The 17,677-nt window shown below is 53.2% G+C and overlaps 1 protein-coding gene across 2 annotated transcripts in view; it reads right to left on the bottom strand.

Annotated features, from left to right (window-relative positions):
• Positions 1-3,077: 3,077 nt before the first annotated feature.
• PXDN (peroxidasin) overlaps positions 3,078-17,677 on the bottom strand; it is an 87,147-nt gene continuing 72,547 nt past the window's right edge. For both annotated transcript variants that reach the window (XM_070512697.1, XM_070512696.1), the window contains 6 exons: positions 14,869-15,003; positions 14,032-14,240; positions 9,331-9,451; positions 9,026-9,158; positions 6,203-6,316; positions 3,078-5,367 (listed from right to left, as the gene is read on the bottom strand). In XM_070512697.1, the coding sequence (XP_070368798.1) occupies positions 5,248-5,367; positions 6,203-6,316; positions 9,026-9,158; positions 9,331-9,451; positions 14,032-14,240; positions 14,869-15,003 (832 nt within the window). In that variant the 3' untranslated portion in view covers positions 3,078-5,247. The remainder of the gene's footprint in view (positions 5,368-6,202; positions 6,317-9,025; positions 9,159-9,330; positions 9,452-14,031; positions 14,241-14,868; positions 15,004-17,677) is intronic.

Raw genomic sequence — 17,677 nt, 5'->3', positions numbered from 1 at the left:
AACATTTTCCCTGATAGTTAAAGATTATGTCCAATGTTGGAAAAGGAAAGAAAGTCTAATAAAATCAGAAGATTCCTGCTCCTTTCCTTGCCCAAACCTCTGTGATGGGGAAGCTGCCCCACTTCACCGTCAGGTATTTGAACAGTCCCTGCACAGCGAAGGGAGCAAGACGTCCCCTCCCTCCTCCGCAGCTCCAAACCCACAACGGCGACGCTGTTCTTGGAAAACAGGGCTCCCAGGCAGTTCTGTGCTAGACCAGCCATCAGGCTGCCGTTCAGGATCATAACGGAAACTCTAAGATCACTTTGAAGTTGGAGGCTGGTGGGAGGGACGATGGGGGCCGTGAGGAGATCTTCTGGCCTCGCGTCCTTCCTCTGGAGACACTGGAACAGCAGAGAGAGACTGGGTCACTTTTAACAAATCCCACAAACATAAAAACAGCCACACGGGAGTCTCTGGAACCTTCCAGATTCAAACATGGCACCCACTGTCAACGCCTCAAAGTTTGGGGTTTGGGAATATTTGTTACCATAAACACAAATGAGAGGGGATCCCTGGTTTGAAGATTTCAAACAAACCCTGAATGCGCAGAACCGGAAGAAACAAGAAGGGTTTGCTCAGAGCTGCTGTCACAGTCAACGTGATGGGAGACAGGACAGCAGCCGAGGGACGCACCAGTGGAATAAGCCTCTCCAGAGGGGCGAGCGGGAACAGACACGGGACCCCAGGACAGCCTGGCTGTTGGCCCCCAGGGGCTGCGCTGGGGGGTCCATCTGGACTCTCCCCCAGACCTGCTCCTCACCTGTGGGTGGCCTGTGCCATGTCCCCCAGCCTCGGGGACCACTTTCCTTATCTCTAATTACAGGATAACCCTAAAATGACAAGCTGAGGCCCCAGTGGGTCGCTTGGTGGGGATTCGGATTCCGATGAACTCAAGGCTCTGGCAGCTTTGGGACCAGATGACCCCCTCTCGCCTACGTGCTTGGTCTGCCCACCCATCTGTCCATCCCCATGATCCTAGGGTCTCATGGCTACAGCTGTGGGTAGTGATGAGGCAGTAAGACCAGAAAAAAATGTTACGTAAGACTCAGTTTGTGCAAATCGGATGAATTCCTGAAACTTCGTCAGAAAATACATTTTTTTCCAAATATCAAATATCTTTAAAGTTAACTAAACACACGAGACTCTTTTGGTGAATTGTTTGGTGAACAAATACAACTATTGTGTCATTTGGGATAAAATGGTCCACATAGGAAACAGGTGTGAGCACTGAAAAAGGCAACAGGAGGGGCCGGCCCCGTGGCTGAGTGGTTAAGTTTGTGTGCTCTGCTTCAGCGACCCAGGGTTTGCTGGTTCGGATCCTGGGCGCAGACCTACACACCGCTCAAGCCATGCTGAGGTGGCGTCACACAAAGAAGAACCAGAATGACCTACAACTAAGTACTGGGGCTTTGGGGAGAAAAAAAAGAGGAATATTGGCAACAGATGTTAGCTCAGGGCCAATCTTCCTTGCCAACAAAAAAGAAAGCATACCTAAAGAAAAAAAGGCAACAGGATTATTTCCATACGGTCTCCAAATTTTTTAAAGCAAGACACGTGATCATTTTTGCCACTTTAACATTACCCATTTCATTTAAATTAAAGTTGGTAAACAGTACTCATCCCTATGTCACCTTGTGTAAAGTGCTGACTAGGAAAGGGCCACTGTATTCACTGACAGAGGCGTGAAAGGCAAGGAGCTGCAGGTAGGCCAGGTGAAGTGCACCTGTGCTGAGGGCCATAGCTCCCGGCCCGAGGCCGCCTCTAGCCCAGTGGAGTGGACTGTGGATCCCACGTTCCCCAGGAGAGGGGAGAGGGCAACACCCCATTGCTGTGTGTGCCCAGAGCCTGGCCGAAGAGGGCTCCTCTCTCCCCACCGCAGACCACTGCTGGTCCTGCCATCCCGGGGGTGGCAGGCACGGGGCACAGGTGCGGCTCCTGGGGGAGGGGGAGGGAGCTGGGCAGGCCCCGCTCCAGGGGTCCCAGCCCTGGTCTCTACCTCCACGCCCCCTGGCACTTCTATCAGCTCTTGGCCGAGACGCTTCCTGTACCTGCTCCATCGGGGTGCTCGGCCCCAGGCTCCAGCTCACGGCAGTCTCGAGGCACTCAGGATTAAGCGAATGGAATTCTATTCACGTCACGCACAAATGTAACATTGGGTTCGTCACGCTAAGAAAAGGCAGCTGTTGGAGTCTTTCAGTAGAATCCTGGGAAGCTGACTGTTAGTTTCTCACCTCCTGTGAGCCAAGCTCCTCACGCAGCATCCGTCCGGGACGGGAGAGCTCACCATGAAAAGCACCAGGGGGTCTGGGCTCATCGCCCCTATAAGCAGGGAGGTTCACTTGTCTCACGACAAATTTCGAAACGATTCGGCAATTTAAAAAATTAAGTATTTAACTTTGCCTAATATTTCCATTTTCTTTTTCTGATAACTGTATGAACAGTAATGATTTCCCCCCGGCCCTCTAAAGAAACCCTGAAATCCTTTCCAGTTCTCTTCAAAACCACATCCTCTCTCCTACCTGGACCCAGAGCACAGGGACTGAAAAGCTGTCACACGTGCCACACAGTTCTGGCCACATAGCCACACGCAGCACAGTGTTATGGAGGAAAAGCTTGCTTCCTGTGCCTCTGTTTGGGACAACAGTCCACCCATCATTTATACCTCGGTGTGGTCGGCCGGCACAACATGATTTCTGGCCGACAAATCACTGTCTCTGTCCACACCACAAACGTCACGAGGCAGGGGCGGTGGACGAGGTTTTCCCAAGAGGTCAGCCCCCAGCTGCTCAGATTTACAATAACTAAGCCAGCCCCGTCAGCCCCACGGAAGGTCCTTGCCACCCCAGAGAACTGAGTCCATTTTAACTAACTCTCTCCTTTCCCCCTTTGTCACGTTTTTTGTATAAAACAGCCCATGGCCAGGGCAGCCCTTGGGCTCTCTGCAGTGCCTGCCTCCTGGCGCGTCGTGCTCTGACCTCACGTGTGGAGAGGGCATGGCCTTGAAGACGGCGGAGGGAAAAGACGACGCCAGTCTCCACGTGAAAGCGTGGCCGTTTATTTGGCTGAAGGCATCGCTACACAGTGCAGATGCCTCTTTGGTGATGCGCTGATTACAATGAACATAAGAAAGGCATTTGGTGTCGGAACAGTCAGAAAGGAAACGAGTATGTACACTTGGCCTCAGCCACAGCAGCCCCTCGCGCGGCTGCCGGCAGGGTCCGGAGGCACGGCCCACGGCTTCCATTTCAGGTCTGGGATGGAACGGTGCTTCGGCAGACATTTCCACTGCAATTACAGAATCTTCCTGTACACCACAGGCTGCCTCCCCTTCGGTGTGGAGACCGCGGTCCCCCGACCCTCGCCCGGGCCACACGTTCCCCCAGGCGCACGCACCTCTGCGACAAGCCACACTAAGCCGCCAGCGCACCTATGCCACCCAAACACCCACGGACTGGGACCTGCCATCCTCTCACACCTGAGCAACTTACACCACCATCAAAATTTTGGACAAAGTTACCCATTGCCTAGTTTACAGAAATCAGTTCCAAGATTCGACTACTAGATTTGACTTGATATTTCCAACAAAGTCCCGCGCCCTGGGAGACACTCCCAGGCCTGTTCGTCATTTAGTGATGAGAGGCTAAGAAGTCAAGCTGACCATGATTAACGCCACTGGAAATACCCCTACAGCTGGAACGTTAGCTCCGTCCTACAGACGGGGACCTGGGACATAGAGCCAGGGGTCTCCTGCTGCAGGAGGGTGCCTGAGCCGGACTGAACCAGGCTTGAGAGCACCCACTGTGCGCCGGGCACGGCCAGGAGACTTGCCTCCCACTCACTGCCAGGGACGGTCTCAACACAGCGCCACCAACCGTGGCCTCGCCGCACCTCACACGGGAACCCTGTGTCCCTGGGGGTCTCCCCATGGGAGAGGCAGGGCGGGTCCCTCATCTGTGCCCCCATGGCGCCTGGCTGCAGCAGGCGCTCCAGTGAAGGTCTGCAGAGCAGCGCACCTGTGTTCAGGGACACATTCCTCGGAACATACATCACTTCGTATTTAGAACAAAACAGGAGGTTTTGGTCAATTAAAAGAGACAGACCATGAGGTATGGCAGTTGCTTTTCACTGAATTGTAAGAGAACTTTTGCATAGTGGAAATTATCATTCTTCAGGATCTAACAGCTAAAACATGGGCAAAATTTCATAAAACATCATGCATTTAAAAATACAAATGAGGTATAGGGATTGTCCTTTTTCCGTTAACGCACTCACACAACCCGAACCTAGAAAGTTCCCAACATTCGAATGCCCCGTCAGAAGCAGGATCTGGAGCTGGTAATTCTTCTGTGCCCTCTGGCCGGACAGAGTCCTGTGGACACGAACTGAGCGAGAGCCGGCATGGACCGACTTCAGCAACGCAGGTGTGGTTGGTGGTACCGTCCCGCGGGGGATGGAGGACCTGCATGTTTGGTCCATGACGAGGCATCTGTACACAGGTCATAACTGAAAACAAACCTGATCCTAGATGTGGCCTAATGATCTCACAGGCGCGTGCGGGCGGAGCTGAGCGTCGCAGTGGTGGGGTGCACGTGCTGTGAACAGCGGGAACATCTGTTTCTGTGGTTGCATGATGGGCTGTGGACCGTCACAGAGGACTGGGGGTGTCGCCACTCATCAGGCTGGGACGATGGGGCCCGTGCTTCCTGCCGAGGCCGTCACCCCGGTCCCTCTCGTAAGAGACTCTGCTCTGTCTGCCAAACTCTGATTTCCTTTGTAAACATGGTGGGCCTCCTCCAGCGGCTCTGTTCCGCACCCCCACCCTCGGTGACACGCCCGCCGGCTCCAGGTGTCAGAACCAAGCGGGACTGACTTTTACTTGAGAAGAAATGGTGATGTTAGGGGAAATCAATTTAGGAGCCTAAATGATTTAACTGTGCAATTTAATAGTAGCACCAATTTTTCATTAAAAAATTAAATAAAAACCTGAGAAATCTAACGTGAAGTTAGGACACGTTTCTGCCCCCGCAGCGCATCTGCGCCGTGGTCTCCTCACGAAGGCTCGGGTCCCAGCACCCGCACTGCTTCTGACACAGCCCGGCAACCGTGGAACGCCCGAGTCCTCGTGGTCCCTTCAGTCTGTCTTCCCCGCACCAGCCCCCGGTCTCCAGAGGACGAGCAGAGAAGCCCCACGGAGGCTGGAAGACCCTACGGCTTATTTCCCGCAGTGTCTCTTAGGCAGACTGGACAACAGGCTCCGTCGAGTCTCACGGGCGCCGGGCACTCGGCAGGCGCGCACGCTTCCACGAAGCAGGTGACCTGCCCGTCCTGGGGGGAGAGGAGGCACAGCAGGTCAGTTCGTGGGACAGCCGGCCCGTGCATTACACCCACTTCCCGCTTGCTGGTGGTTTTGACCCTGCGTGCGGGTCTGACCCCTTTGGAGGACTTTGTGACAAAGGAGTGATGCTCTTGGCTGATTCACAGCTACACACACCCCTGCAGCTTCCAGAGGCCCCCCGTCCTCCACTGTCCTTTTCCCACCATCCTCCCACACCGAAGAGACCCCAGGACACAGGTTCAGCACACGCTCCTTGCCCTGCACTTAGGACCCCAGGGGTGGAATCCAGGGACGTCCACCGGAAGGAGGATGGACTAGAGAGGAGCTGGAAGGAGACACAGCTCTCCCTGCTCTGCTCTGTCGTCCCCAAACCAGCAACCACCAAGGACACTGGACCCCCTTCCCCATCCCAGAGCCAGGGGACAAAGCCCCTTCCCAATCTGCACCAAGGCACCCTGGACTGGCCCCCCGTCCTCCTGTCCTGTCTCCCAGGTCTCAGCCCTGAACTTCCCGCCCAGCCTGGGCTGCCTACAGCCCCCACCCACTGTGGACCCCTCGGCCCCCTCCATCCACTTTCTCCAGAGACTGAATGTCCCCTGGCAGGACCACCCCTTCCTTGCCGGGGTAAACAGCCCCGTGGCTCACTAGGGGCAGCGGTACCCACGGCTCTGGGGGAAGCGCTTCGAGCTCCCTGGAGGAGAGGGAGGAGACCCCACAGGTGAGCGGGGGCCCTGCTCCGACCGCCAGGCCGCCTGCCCGGTTGCTCAGGGCCCTGCAGGTGGGCCCGTGTGCCCCCGGGTTGCCAAGGCAGAGCCCCAGACTCACACGGCACTCGCAGGTGGTGCACGCGTCCTGCTTCCACTGCGCCCCGTCGGTGTGAGTCTCGCCGGCCGCGTCCGTGCAGGCCGAGGTGCTGAGCCGGGACTCAAGCTTCTTTATCTGCGGCAAAGCACACGCACTCGGTCACTTCGGACCAAGAGTTTAGCACTCGAGGTACACCTGTTCCTTCGCTTGAAATCGCCCTGAGACAAGCGGAATATTTCTGAGGAACTTTTATGGAATCTCAAATTTACTTGTTGGAAAGCTGATGGCTATTTGTCCAAAAGGTCCATGACAATGCTGACCACTGCCCTATCTCAGGTCAGAAGTGCAAACACTGCAAAACGTGGTTACTAAAACAAGAGAAGAGACACCTTGGGAACAGACAACGGTGACATCCTCACAGGACCACGAGCGAGAACCACCCAGATGAGGAAACCGTCTGCACCGAGACTTTCAAAGGAGCGACGCACCGTGACGGGCAACCAGCCCCACAGCGGTCCTGCCAGCTGCCGAGCCTCTCCCCTCCCCTCGCTGGGGTGCTGGCTGGTGGCGGTGGCCAGGAGGTGGGGGGTCTGGCAGCCTCGGCTGTCTCCCTCCAGACTCCACGAGTTAAGAGGAGACTTCGCCTTGTTCAAACTTCCTGTAAGGTGGGCTTTCTGTCCACTCAGCCAAACCTCAACTAACAGAGAAACGCGGTCTGCACAGGACGGAACTCATCGCACACGACCCAGATCTTCCAGTCAGCCTCCTAGCAAAGCGTCTTCATGTAGGCGAGGTGTCTGTGTTGATAAATGACGCCAGTGGCCACGAGCAGACCCCACAAACTGACCTCCTGCTCGCCCCTGTCAATTAACATGTCTTCCACTCTGTCGTGCCACAGCCCGTCAACAACAGCTCGGTCTCAAACCCACTGAGACCAGATTATCTGACTTATGCGGAATCGCCTACCCAGAGGTGTCCAACCCCTCGTCCCGTGCTGCTGTACGACTCTCCGGCACTGACAGCCCAGCGTCTAAGATTCATGAGCCGACCGGCATTTACTTTGGGAAGTCTCAGGTGCGGCTCCAAATGAAAGCCATCTCTTCTGCATGAACCACTCGATAGCCTACCTGATACTGGGGTTTCCAGACCTCAGACCTGCTCTGAAACATCAAGGAAAGGAGGGTCCCTAAGGCCTCAGGAGTGGACGCTGGAGCCACAGGTCAGGTGGGCACCCTCTGTGGGGCCACTGAGGATGGAGGCACCCTCGGCCCCTGCTGATCGACCCAGTATCAGCATAAAGCCAGAAGCAGCAACAACAAAACCCTGACCCAGAGTTTGCCTTGGAGACAATTAGAATAAACGAGACACATCTGTGTGAACCAGGCGAGGCGACACACGGATTAAGAGAGAAACGCCCGTGAAGTTCCCACACATCCCTCTGAGCTGCAAGCGGTTGTAAAAGTAACAGTGGACATTCCACCTGCATTTCTCAGAACCTAGAGCCACTGCTGAGGCCAGCGGCCAGTGCCCCCAGATCTGGGGTGCGTGGGAGTGAAGGGTGCAGAGCACTGCTCGTGATTCCACCTGAGGGTGGAGGGGAAGTCACGAGGCCACAGAGGGGCTCACAGATATTGGTGGACATAGAGTTGGGGTCACAGACACTGCCAGTGTGGGGTGAGTGGCCCCCTGCGCCCCCATCCTGCCTCCTGCCTTTGCTTACACTGACCAATCTGCAGACTGACCCCCGACCCTCCACTCACCTGTGGACACTCAGCGGTCATTGGTCCAGCCGGCTGGCCCTGACTGACCGGCCTCAGGACTCGCAGCACCCACCTGCCCCGGGCTGGGTCCCAGGACACCCTGTGCCGGCCACGGCCCGCTAATTTCTGCCTGGGTTTGTCCCTCCCGCTCCAGGTGACAGGGGCTCCTTTCCCAGAGCCTGGACTGAACGGTGCCCCCCCCCCCATCTGCTGAGTGACTGCATCCTCTCCACTGTCCACAACTGCAGGCCATCACGTGAAGTCACGCCTGACCCCAGAGGCAGGAGAAGGGCCCTCAGGTCAGGCCCGAGGGTAGATGCAGGTGGAGCTGAGACATCTCTGCCTCCGTGTGGCTGCAACAGAAGGTACCTGAGACTTCCGAGCCTGAGGATTGAGGATCCCATACATAGGGGTGGGGCTGGACCACAAGACCACCCTGATCACAGGCTCATCTCGAGAAACTTCCACAGCAGCATCCTTCCACTAACACGGCTGACTGACCTACGGTCTCAAACTGCACTCCCTTACACAGTCACACTGAGAACCCAACACAGCGGGGAAAGGTGGACATCGGTTCCTGGGCGGGGGAGGGGAGAGCACTCAGGGCCCCCAGCCCTGCAGCCCCAGCGAAGAGCCCACACCAGGAGCCGCCATGCCTGCAGGTCAGCCTCCAGCATCCACCCTCGCACACCCAGTGGGGCTGGCCTCAGAACACGGCCCGCCCCTCCCTGGGCACAACAATCTGTCATCCCCGGAAAGAGTGCCTTTGGAACAGGACTTGAGGTTTGAATTCTCCTCCATGACCTTGGCAGCTGCTCCAGGCCCACACCCCTCCACAGCCCCCGCTGGCAGCCCATGGACGAGGGTCCCCAGTCGATAGGACACTAGAGGCAGCTCAGTGTGGCCCAGCCTGAGACAAGCCAAGAAAAGAACAAAGCAGAAGAAGTGACATCCCCTGAGAATCCAGGAGCCTGGGGGCGTCAGGGGTTTCGCTCCTTCCCATTGTGGGAGAAACGAACACTGTGTTACACCTGGAAAAAGGCCGGGCTGCTGACAGGGGCGCTGGGCTCGCAGCTGCCCTCACCTGTGCCCTGAGGTCTGTGATGGTCCTCTGCATTTCCAGAACAAAGTCCTTGAACTCGTTCGTCCCTGGAGCTTGCGGGTGCTCGTAGGAGGCGGACGTGGTGTTGCTGGGACGCTGGCTGCGTTTCCCGACACTGCACAAGGGGAGAGAGGAGCAGAAACAAAGACGATCTCAGCACATCATAGCTGGCGTCACTCATGCAAGGTCAAGGTGCAGCTGCGGAGCGCGTGTCCTGTTGGGGGGATGGCGCCACGGGGCGGCCAGACGCGGGGGACACGGCCCAGCCGCGGAGACGGACGCCGTACCTCAGGGTCTTCCCGGGTTGGGCCTTCTTGGCGGGCTCGTCCTCCTCGTAGCTGAATTCGAGAGACCGCCTGCCTCGGAAGTGGTAGGAGAAGGCGTTAAACTGTCCCCTGGTCCTGCAGTCTGAAACAAAAGCGTAAAGGGCGCGTCAGCTGCTGGGCGCTCTAATAACAGGAGGAATTAAGTACAGCTCGGCAGGTATCACAGTCTTTCTGGCACATCTATGACAAGTCACAATATTCCACGGCAGACAGTGGGACAATGGCTGCAGCGCCACCCGCACATGCCAGCCCATCGTGGGCTTCACCCTACTGTTCCCAGGAGCCAAGACTTGGCCCCCCCTGTGCCTGGAGCCCCCTGACCTTGCCTGGCCTCTGAGGACGGACATCCTCCTCCGGGGACACTGGACCCCCGTCTTCTCAGCCAGCACAGATTTCCCGCCACTACAGGGAGGCCCAGCGCCGGCCCGGCCCTGCACATTCATACCCGGGGCGTCACCTTCCTCCCAGCCAGGTCACTCTGCGCTCCAGAGCCCCTGATGACACACCTGAGGTCCCGCACCCCGGCCCGCTCCTGCTCCTCCTGAGCGCCAGGGCAGAGCAAGGCGCCCCTGGGCTGCGGCACACCGCCCCATGGGGCAAAGGATGTCCTGTCTCATCCACTCAGCACAGAGCCCAGGACGGGCCTGGCCAGGGATGCAGCAGAGGCCACACAGGGCCCTTTTCAAATTCTGAGTCTTCGGACACACTGGGGTGGAAACTCCACAAGAGAGAAACACGTGAAGAGTAACCTGCAGCCGACAGCTGTGCTCTCTCCTCCCCGTGAGGGGCTGGGGCCACCTTCTGGTCCAGCTTTTCAGTGACTACTGTCTTCCAGACGGAGACGTACAGCCCACCTCTGCCCATGTGACAAGGCCCCCGGACAGCTCCTCCACGTGTCCTGTGATTGACCTCAGCAGCTAACCATTCAGCTTCCGATTCACACCTGGACCCATCTCGTGATGCTCTACTCACAGCTGCACACCTGTGGTGTGAACATGGGCCCAGGGTGCACCTCGGGGCGATTCTGTGCAAGCAGAGGACACACGGCCACTTGTGGGTAAAATCCCCTCGGGGCGGGGCCCAGTTACGCTCAGGCCACAGCACTGGTGCTGGCATGCGACACACTGCAGCCCAGGTGCCTTTCAGGGTTGTAGAAAGAGCCCACTTTGAGAGAGGAAAAATGTCCCACTTTCCAACTCGGGGGACACTTTCATCTTCACAGCCACTTCCCCCTTTTTGGACAAACATGGACATCACATTCTAGCCACACGGTCCTGGCCAATGTCACCAAGAACGGGACAAGGGACACCCCTGCCTTCTGAGGATGCTGTGAGAAGAACACAGCCCTGCTCATGGAGCCCAGAGCCCTAGGGCAGGACCTGGACCTGATCTGAGAGAATCGGAAAATCCGCACTGAGGGGGATTCCACAAAAGGGATCGAAATAAAGGCAGACAGAGAGTAATCCACGACCCTGGGCAGTCCCAATTAGGACATAAGATAACACACAAGGACATTCTTGGGACCAATGACAAAATCTGAATGGGGCCTATAAATTAGATAAGAATATATTATCCACACTAAATTACCCAATTTGGATCATGCATACACTTAACTAGATTATCTGTAAGTGGTATGATGTCTGCAACTTCCTCGACTAATTTAGAAAAAAAATGTGTTTTATGCATACACATACGCATATACACACACACGCATACGTGCATACACAGACACACATACAAACATGCATATATATGCACACGTATATGAGAGAGAATCTGGATGTTAACTAGACTTATTGTGATCATTTTGCAATACATACAAATATGGAATCATAATGTTGTATGCCTGAAACTAATGTACTATGTGTCAATTACACCTCAATTAAAAAATAAATATATAAGTAAATTTTAAAGAGAGAGAATGGTGAGTAATATATGCCAGAATGTTAACAATTGATGGATCTGAGTGAAGTACAGGAGTTCTTTTGTACTATTTCAACAATTTCTGCAATAATTTCAGAAGTGTGCGTGTGTGTGTGTCTTCTCTGTTACTCATCAGTCCCCCCAAGGAAGATGAAATTCCTAACTCTGATCAAAAGAAAAGCAGCTGCACCCCGGGAGCTGCTCCCCAGTCTTTCCTGTGCACAGATGCACAATGTGGTTAAGGGAAGACGATGTGGTCGGGAGGCATAGCTCGTGGAAGCCGCTCTACGTGAGTCTCCTACAAAAGCTGAACTGAAAAGTGAATAGCAGGGGCCGGCCTGGTGGCACAGCAGTTAAGTGCGCACGTTCCGCTTCGGCAGCCAGGGGTTCGCCGGTTTGATCCCGGGTGCGGACCTGGCACCGCTTGGCAAGCCATGCTGTGGCAGGCGTCCCACATATAAAGTAGAGGAAGATGGGCATGATGTTAGCTCAGGGCCAGTCTTCCTCAGCAAAAAGAGGGGAACTGCCAGCAGTTAGCTCAGGGCTAATCTTCATCAAAAAAAAAAAAAAAAAAAGAATAGCAATCGACATTTGGACCCGTCAAACCTTAATTCTTTCGTTTTTCTGTTAGTTTTTAGATATGGCTCTTGGGCTAAAATGAAAACCGATATAGCTTATAAAGCATTCTTTAAGTTTTGTCAGCTTAGGGCTGTGCCTGCTATTTCAAGAGGAAAAATATCCAGAAGAAAGCATGTCAGAAATTGCTTCAAGCAGCCAAATTTCTCCAAGGTCCAGCAACAGGCTCGTGACGGGACACGGAGGACAGAGCTGGCTTCACGAGTCGGTCTCTCTGAGGACCCTGGATTTTCTGAGCAAAAGAACAGGAAACCTGGCCCTGCTCCTTCCCCAGCAGCTACAGGAAACCTGGTAAAGTTGTCAGAAAAAGAGTTTATTTACCTGAGAAGAATAACTGGCTTTTCCCAATGCTTTTCAAGGAGAACAATTTTCTGCAGAATCTAATTCTCTGCCATACTTGTGGAAAAGCATTTTGAGCTATATAAACCAGTCAAAATATATATTTAAAAAGTTAAAGCAAAATGACACGTTTCCAATAGATGTAAGAATGAGGATGTAAGTACTTTGGAAAATTGGGTATGTGGCAAGCACAGTTTTAGTTTTTATGTGCATTCTCACAATATTACAAATCTCACTTTGTTATACATATATATTTAACGTATTATATATATTATAGGTATAGTGTATATATCTTATATATATATATACACACAAAGAGAGAAGGAAAGGAGGGAGAACACAGACAGATGGAGGCAGACACAAAATGAGACCCCCCCCAGCCACAAACACAGAACAACTGTTAAAAATGGCTCTAATATATCAACCTAGATTTCAATATATACTAATGAAAATAACAGCCAACTAAAAGTAATTGCTAACAAGAACAAGAGCCTGACCAGAACTGTTTCTTCAGGAAGAAAAGGTGGAAGAGAAGACAACTCTAGTTTCCGCACTTCTCGGGTCCACCTGCAGGCAAGGTGCGCAGCAGAGTGCTGGGCAAGGGACGTGGGGCCAGGGCTCCGTGGGGCCGTGCGGCTCCTCCGTGCCCGTGGACCCATCTTCCTCGCCACAGAAGAACACGGTTACACAGGATGGGTCCTAAACGTTCCTCCAGCTTTAATATTCCATGGTTGGTCTCTGATCACAGTGTGAATAAAGCCAAAATTACACTGCAGCCAGAAAGGGGAAATTGAGGTTAACCACGAGCAGGATTCTGGAATGCAGAGAAGGCAGCGCAGAGCGAGGACAGCACCCGTGAGCAGCACCGACTGGGGCACACCCACATCGCCCCTGCGCCCTCACCCTTGCTGATGGGACGGTCAGCCCCCTCCCCACTTTCACGGGGCGTCCAAACTCCTGACGAGGAGGCCACTTCACACCTGCGGGCATTTCTTACTTCATCAGAGGATAATTTATAAAGCTTTCTCAGTCATGTCAGTTACTGTGAACTTTGAGAACACAGCTACATTTTTAAAAACTGAATTTGATTGGGCCGGCCCGGTAGTGCAGCGGTTAAGTGTGCACGTTCCGATTCAGCAGCCTGGGGTTCGCTGGTTCAGATCCCGGGTGCGGACAGGGCACCGGTTGGCAAGCCATGCTGTGGTAGGCGTCCCACATGTAAAGTAGAGGAAGATGGGAATGGATGTTAGCTCAGGGCCACTGTTACTCAGCAAAACAGAGTAGGACTGGCAGCAGATGTTAGCTCAGGGCTAATCTTCCTCAAAAAAAAATTAAAAAAACACCGAATTTGATGTTTGATACGCTTCTGTGATGTGTTCCTTTTTCACCTTTTGTCTGTGGGTGCAGATACAGGCTACCACCCACGTATTCATATTTACACAAATATTAAATTTTCAAGAAAAGCTAGGAGCATACCTCCTTGTTCTCCATTTCTTTTACTTAGTATTTTAATTGCCATACTAAACACTATCCCCAGGTATTACAAATTCTCTGAGATCGTGACTTGCTTTTTTTTTAGGTTCCACAACGTTCCTCGGGTGGCTACACCATAATTTGAAAACTCCCCCACAGCTGTAGAATTTGCTTCTGTTTTCAGCATCATGCGGTACCTGTAAGCGCTTTAGCATGCATTAGCTTTCCCCAGAACCAGCAGTGAACAAGGAAAATAAATCACGAGAAACGGTGGGTCCCCCACATGCGCACCTTCGCAGCAGTCCTGCCACACGCGGAGGTCCACTCTGGGAATCTCGTCACAGCTGCCGTACCCGTGGGGGAACTCCGCCACTCTGAACACGTCCCTCTGCACACGCGTGATGTTGTCCGAATTGTCACACAGAATCCTGGCCAGGGACGTCTGCTTGATCTGTGTCAACTGGGCGGGGGAGAACACCCCCGGGTTTTCATACCACAACCTGCGTTCCCCAGAATGAGAACAAGATCAGAGAAAACACAGATTCGAGAGCCACAGGGAGTCGGATTAAAATATTGCTCTGCTCAGTTTCACCAACAACACACGCATCACCGGTTTCAATTAGGTATCACTTAAAAACGGACTCAAACATTTCTTGTATTTCCTACTCAGAAAACAAAAATCAAAAAAATCTGGATGAAAAATAGTGGAAAATGAGCTCCTCTGACAACCAGCACAGGCTGCTTGTTAGAAACACTGGCAGGGCCCACAGTCACCTGCTGAATTACTCAGTAAGAGGTGGGGACCACCTTCCAACACGTTAACAGAACTCACAACACTGCCCTAGACTCTGAAGTTCAAACTCCCGTAAACCCCACGGTGGTGTAGCCGTCTGGACTGTCCGTTTGCGGGAACAGAGATGTCTTGTTAGGTGAGGGATGTGACGGTGTCTCTGAGCTGGGTCATGGTGACGCTAACGCTATGGTGACAGGCTAGCCCGCAGGCAGGGAGCTGCGCCCGAGCACTGCGGGGTGAAGACAGCTCCTCGTTCCCAGTGTGGACACAGCCACCACCAACGGCTCCTCTCCTCCGAGTCCCCAGACAGACTCTTGTCCAGGGCGTCTGTTTACCTGTCCCCGTCTCTCAGGCGCTTGAACTGGGTGCTCAGCAGGCACATCAAGGTGGGCCCGAGGCGGCTGCCGGGCACCAAGTCCTCTACCATGAGCGCGGGGAACAAGTCGATGTTGAGCGGGGAGCCGTACAACCTGCAACAGACGAGAGGAAACCTTAAATTTACTCAGCAAAGCCGAATCTGGCAAAGGACACGGCAAATACGAAAAGAAGGTCCTCATCTTTTTCTCATTATTTTACATTACTCAGACTGTCTCTTATCGAAGAAAATTCATCTCTATTTCTTTAAAGCATCTATCCATTGTGTTTTAAAGAATTTTTTCTACTTTCTTTTTATATTTACATGTATAAATACACACACACACACACACACTTGTTATAAGAAGTTTAGAGAGGGGCTGGCCCCATGGCCAAGTGGTTAAGTTCGCACTCTCTGCTCCAGCGGCCTGGGGTTTTGCTGGTTCAAATCCTGGGCATGGACATGGCACCACTCATCAGGCCATGCTGAGGCAGCAACCCACATGCCACAACTAGAAGGACCCACAACTAAAAATACACAACTATGTACTGGGGGGCTTTGGGGAGAAAAAGGAAAAATAAAATCTTTTAAAAAAAAGAAATTTAGAGAATCCAAGAAAACTAAAACCGCACCGTTTCTCACTATTCAGAGATAATCACACAACAGCATAATGTATACTTTTCCCATCTTTTTTTCATAAATATGCACGAACAATAAACAACATACAGCTAAAGACGTTTTTTAAAAGTATGATATTGGGATTCTACTGGGATTGAAAATATACTTGCTCTGAACAAAATATTTACTAAGCAAAAATAGTACAAGACTAAGATATGGCAAGGTTTCAATGTTCAGGAATAAACATATTCACGAAATCCTCCTGTTTCCTTAGAAATATAAGCTTACAAGCAAAGAGCTGACAACTTCTACAGATCATTCTTATCTAATCTCTCACACTATCCCAAGAAGTCTGCTAGACTACAGGATGGCTTGGTTTCCACTGCTATTCAAAGCTCAGCCGGATGTTTCAAATGCACCCTGTAACTGAGACAGTCTTTCGCACAAAGCCAGGATCAGTGACACTGACTGAGGGACGAGGCTGCGCGGGGCTGTCCTCGGTGACATCCTTCTTACAACTAGGAGTGCAATGCTGTTGAAACTGGCCCGTAGGCATCAGAGAAGGATAAACTGGGCTCATTTTCTCCAAGTGCAACGACATTCATGCTGAACTTCAGCTTGGACAGAAACACAGTCAGAAAGAACCTCGCAGGTCGGGGTGGTTCCCCGACAGAGCCAGGCTGGGGCGTGTCTCTCAGAGCACCCTTGGGCTTTTCCTAAAAGAAACGCCGGTCCGGGGTGGCTCCTCCTCTCTTTCTGTCCCTTCCCCTCTCCGAGTGATACACCAGCACAGGCTCGATGACACACTGCTCAGGCACTCGGGGATGGAGATACAAGATTGAAACAACACACTTCTTTCCAGGAGGGGACAGGAAGGGGACAGGACTCATGTACCTGCTCGCTCAGAGCACACAGCCGGCATGCAGGCCCCCAGCCCGGGTCAGACGCTATTCCCTTCCCCTGACTATGCTTCTTGAAACAAAAAGATTTCGCTGGGTGCCAATAAAATAGATGCCACCACGTGCTTCCTTGAGTCTGTGAAAAAGCCTCTCCCACCCTTGGGGCTGGCACGGGCCTGGTGAGTCCCCTGTCCGTGTGTCTCATTTCCCCACGTGGTCAGTAACGGCTGACATAGGAGAGTCAGGGAGGCAGCTGGTGGATGGGTGCATAGCGCTGGATTCCTCTTCCAGGGTCTCCAGCACACCGGGCGTGGGACCCTCAACCCGCCAGCAGCGCCAGGAGGGAGCGCCGGCCCCTCTGAACTGCTCTGAACTAAGTCTGGCAAAACAGAATTTCTGGGAAGTCTGGACAAGAACAAAGCAGGGTGTACGAGCACGGGCAGCTCACAGAAATCCGAATTCGGCCAAACCAAACCGCGACACAGCGGTCCCCGTGCCAGCGAAGGGACAGGCATCCACGCCCACCAGCAACCACACGCCACTCCTGAAACGAACACCGGAACGCGTCACACTCAGCAGGACACGACGTTCCCTCATTCAGAACTCGCAACAAGTCACGAGCGAAAGTCAATTTTCCCTAGAAGGCAGAGGTCAGGTGCTAATTAGAGGATGTCTGAACTTCCGTGTTGGGTGAGCAACTCCTCGGTGAACTGGAGGGTCCAGGAAACAGGCAAAGAGAGTCTTAAGGAGAAAGTTTTCTTCTTTTTAAATCCATTCTTTCGAGTGCGAATGAACAGATCTCAAAATACACAATGAGCTGTGGACTTTAAGTCCAAGGGCTAAGAAGGATCATTAACGAAAAACTTTTAACAAGTGATATTCCCACAAAGACTGCATCTAAGAAATTGGAAAAATGAAGGAAAAGTTAGTGAGTGGATGAGATGCGAGAAGAGACGGGAGCGGCTAGCTCTCTCCACTCTGGAGAGCTTCACGTCAGATCAGGACCCCAGCACAGAGGGTCCCAGGAAGGGGACTGGTGTTGGCTGGAAAACCCGATCCCAACCAGACCCTGATCCTAACCGGATGGAGGCCCCTAACAGGCTGACCGGGCGGTGCTGTGGTCTCTGTCTCCCTGTGGAAGGAAGGGGCTGTCCCAGTGGTCCCCAAGGGCCCTGAGCCGCTGTGCGAGTCTTCTCTCCTGGGCTGCCGGCCTGTCACGTGGCCTCCTCACATTTCCATCACCTCAGGCCAGTGAGATCTTCTCCCCTCAGG

The sequence above is a fragment of the Equus asinus genome, chromosome 6 (assembly GCF_041296235.1).
Source record: "Equus asinus isolate D_3611 breed Donkey chromosome 6, EquAss-T2T_v2, whole genome shotgun sequence".
In the NCBI taxonomy this organism is placed as follows: Eukaryota; Metazoa; Chordata; class Mammalia; order Perissodactyla; family Equidae; genus Equus; species Equus asinus.
The sequence above is the reverse complement of the archived record's forward strand: the minus strand, read 5'-3'. Positions and strand labels throughout refer to the sequence as shown.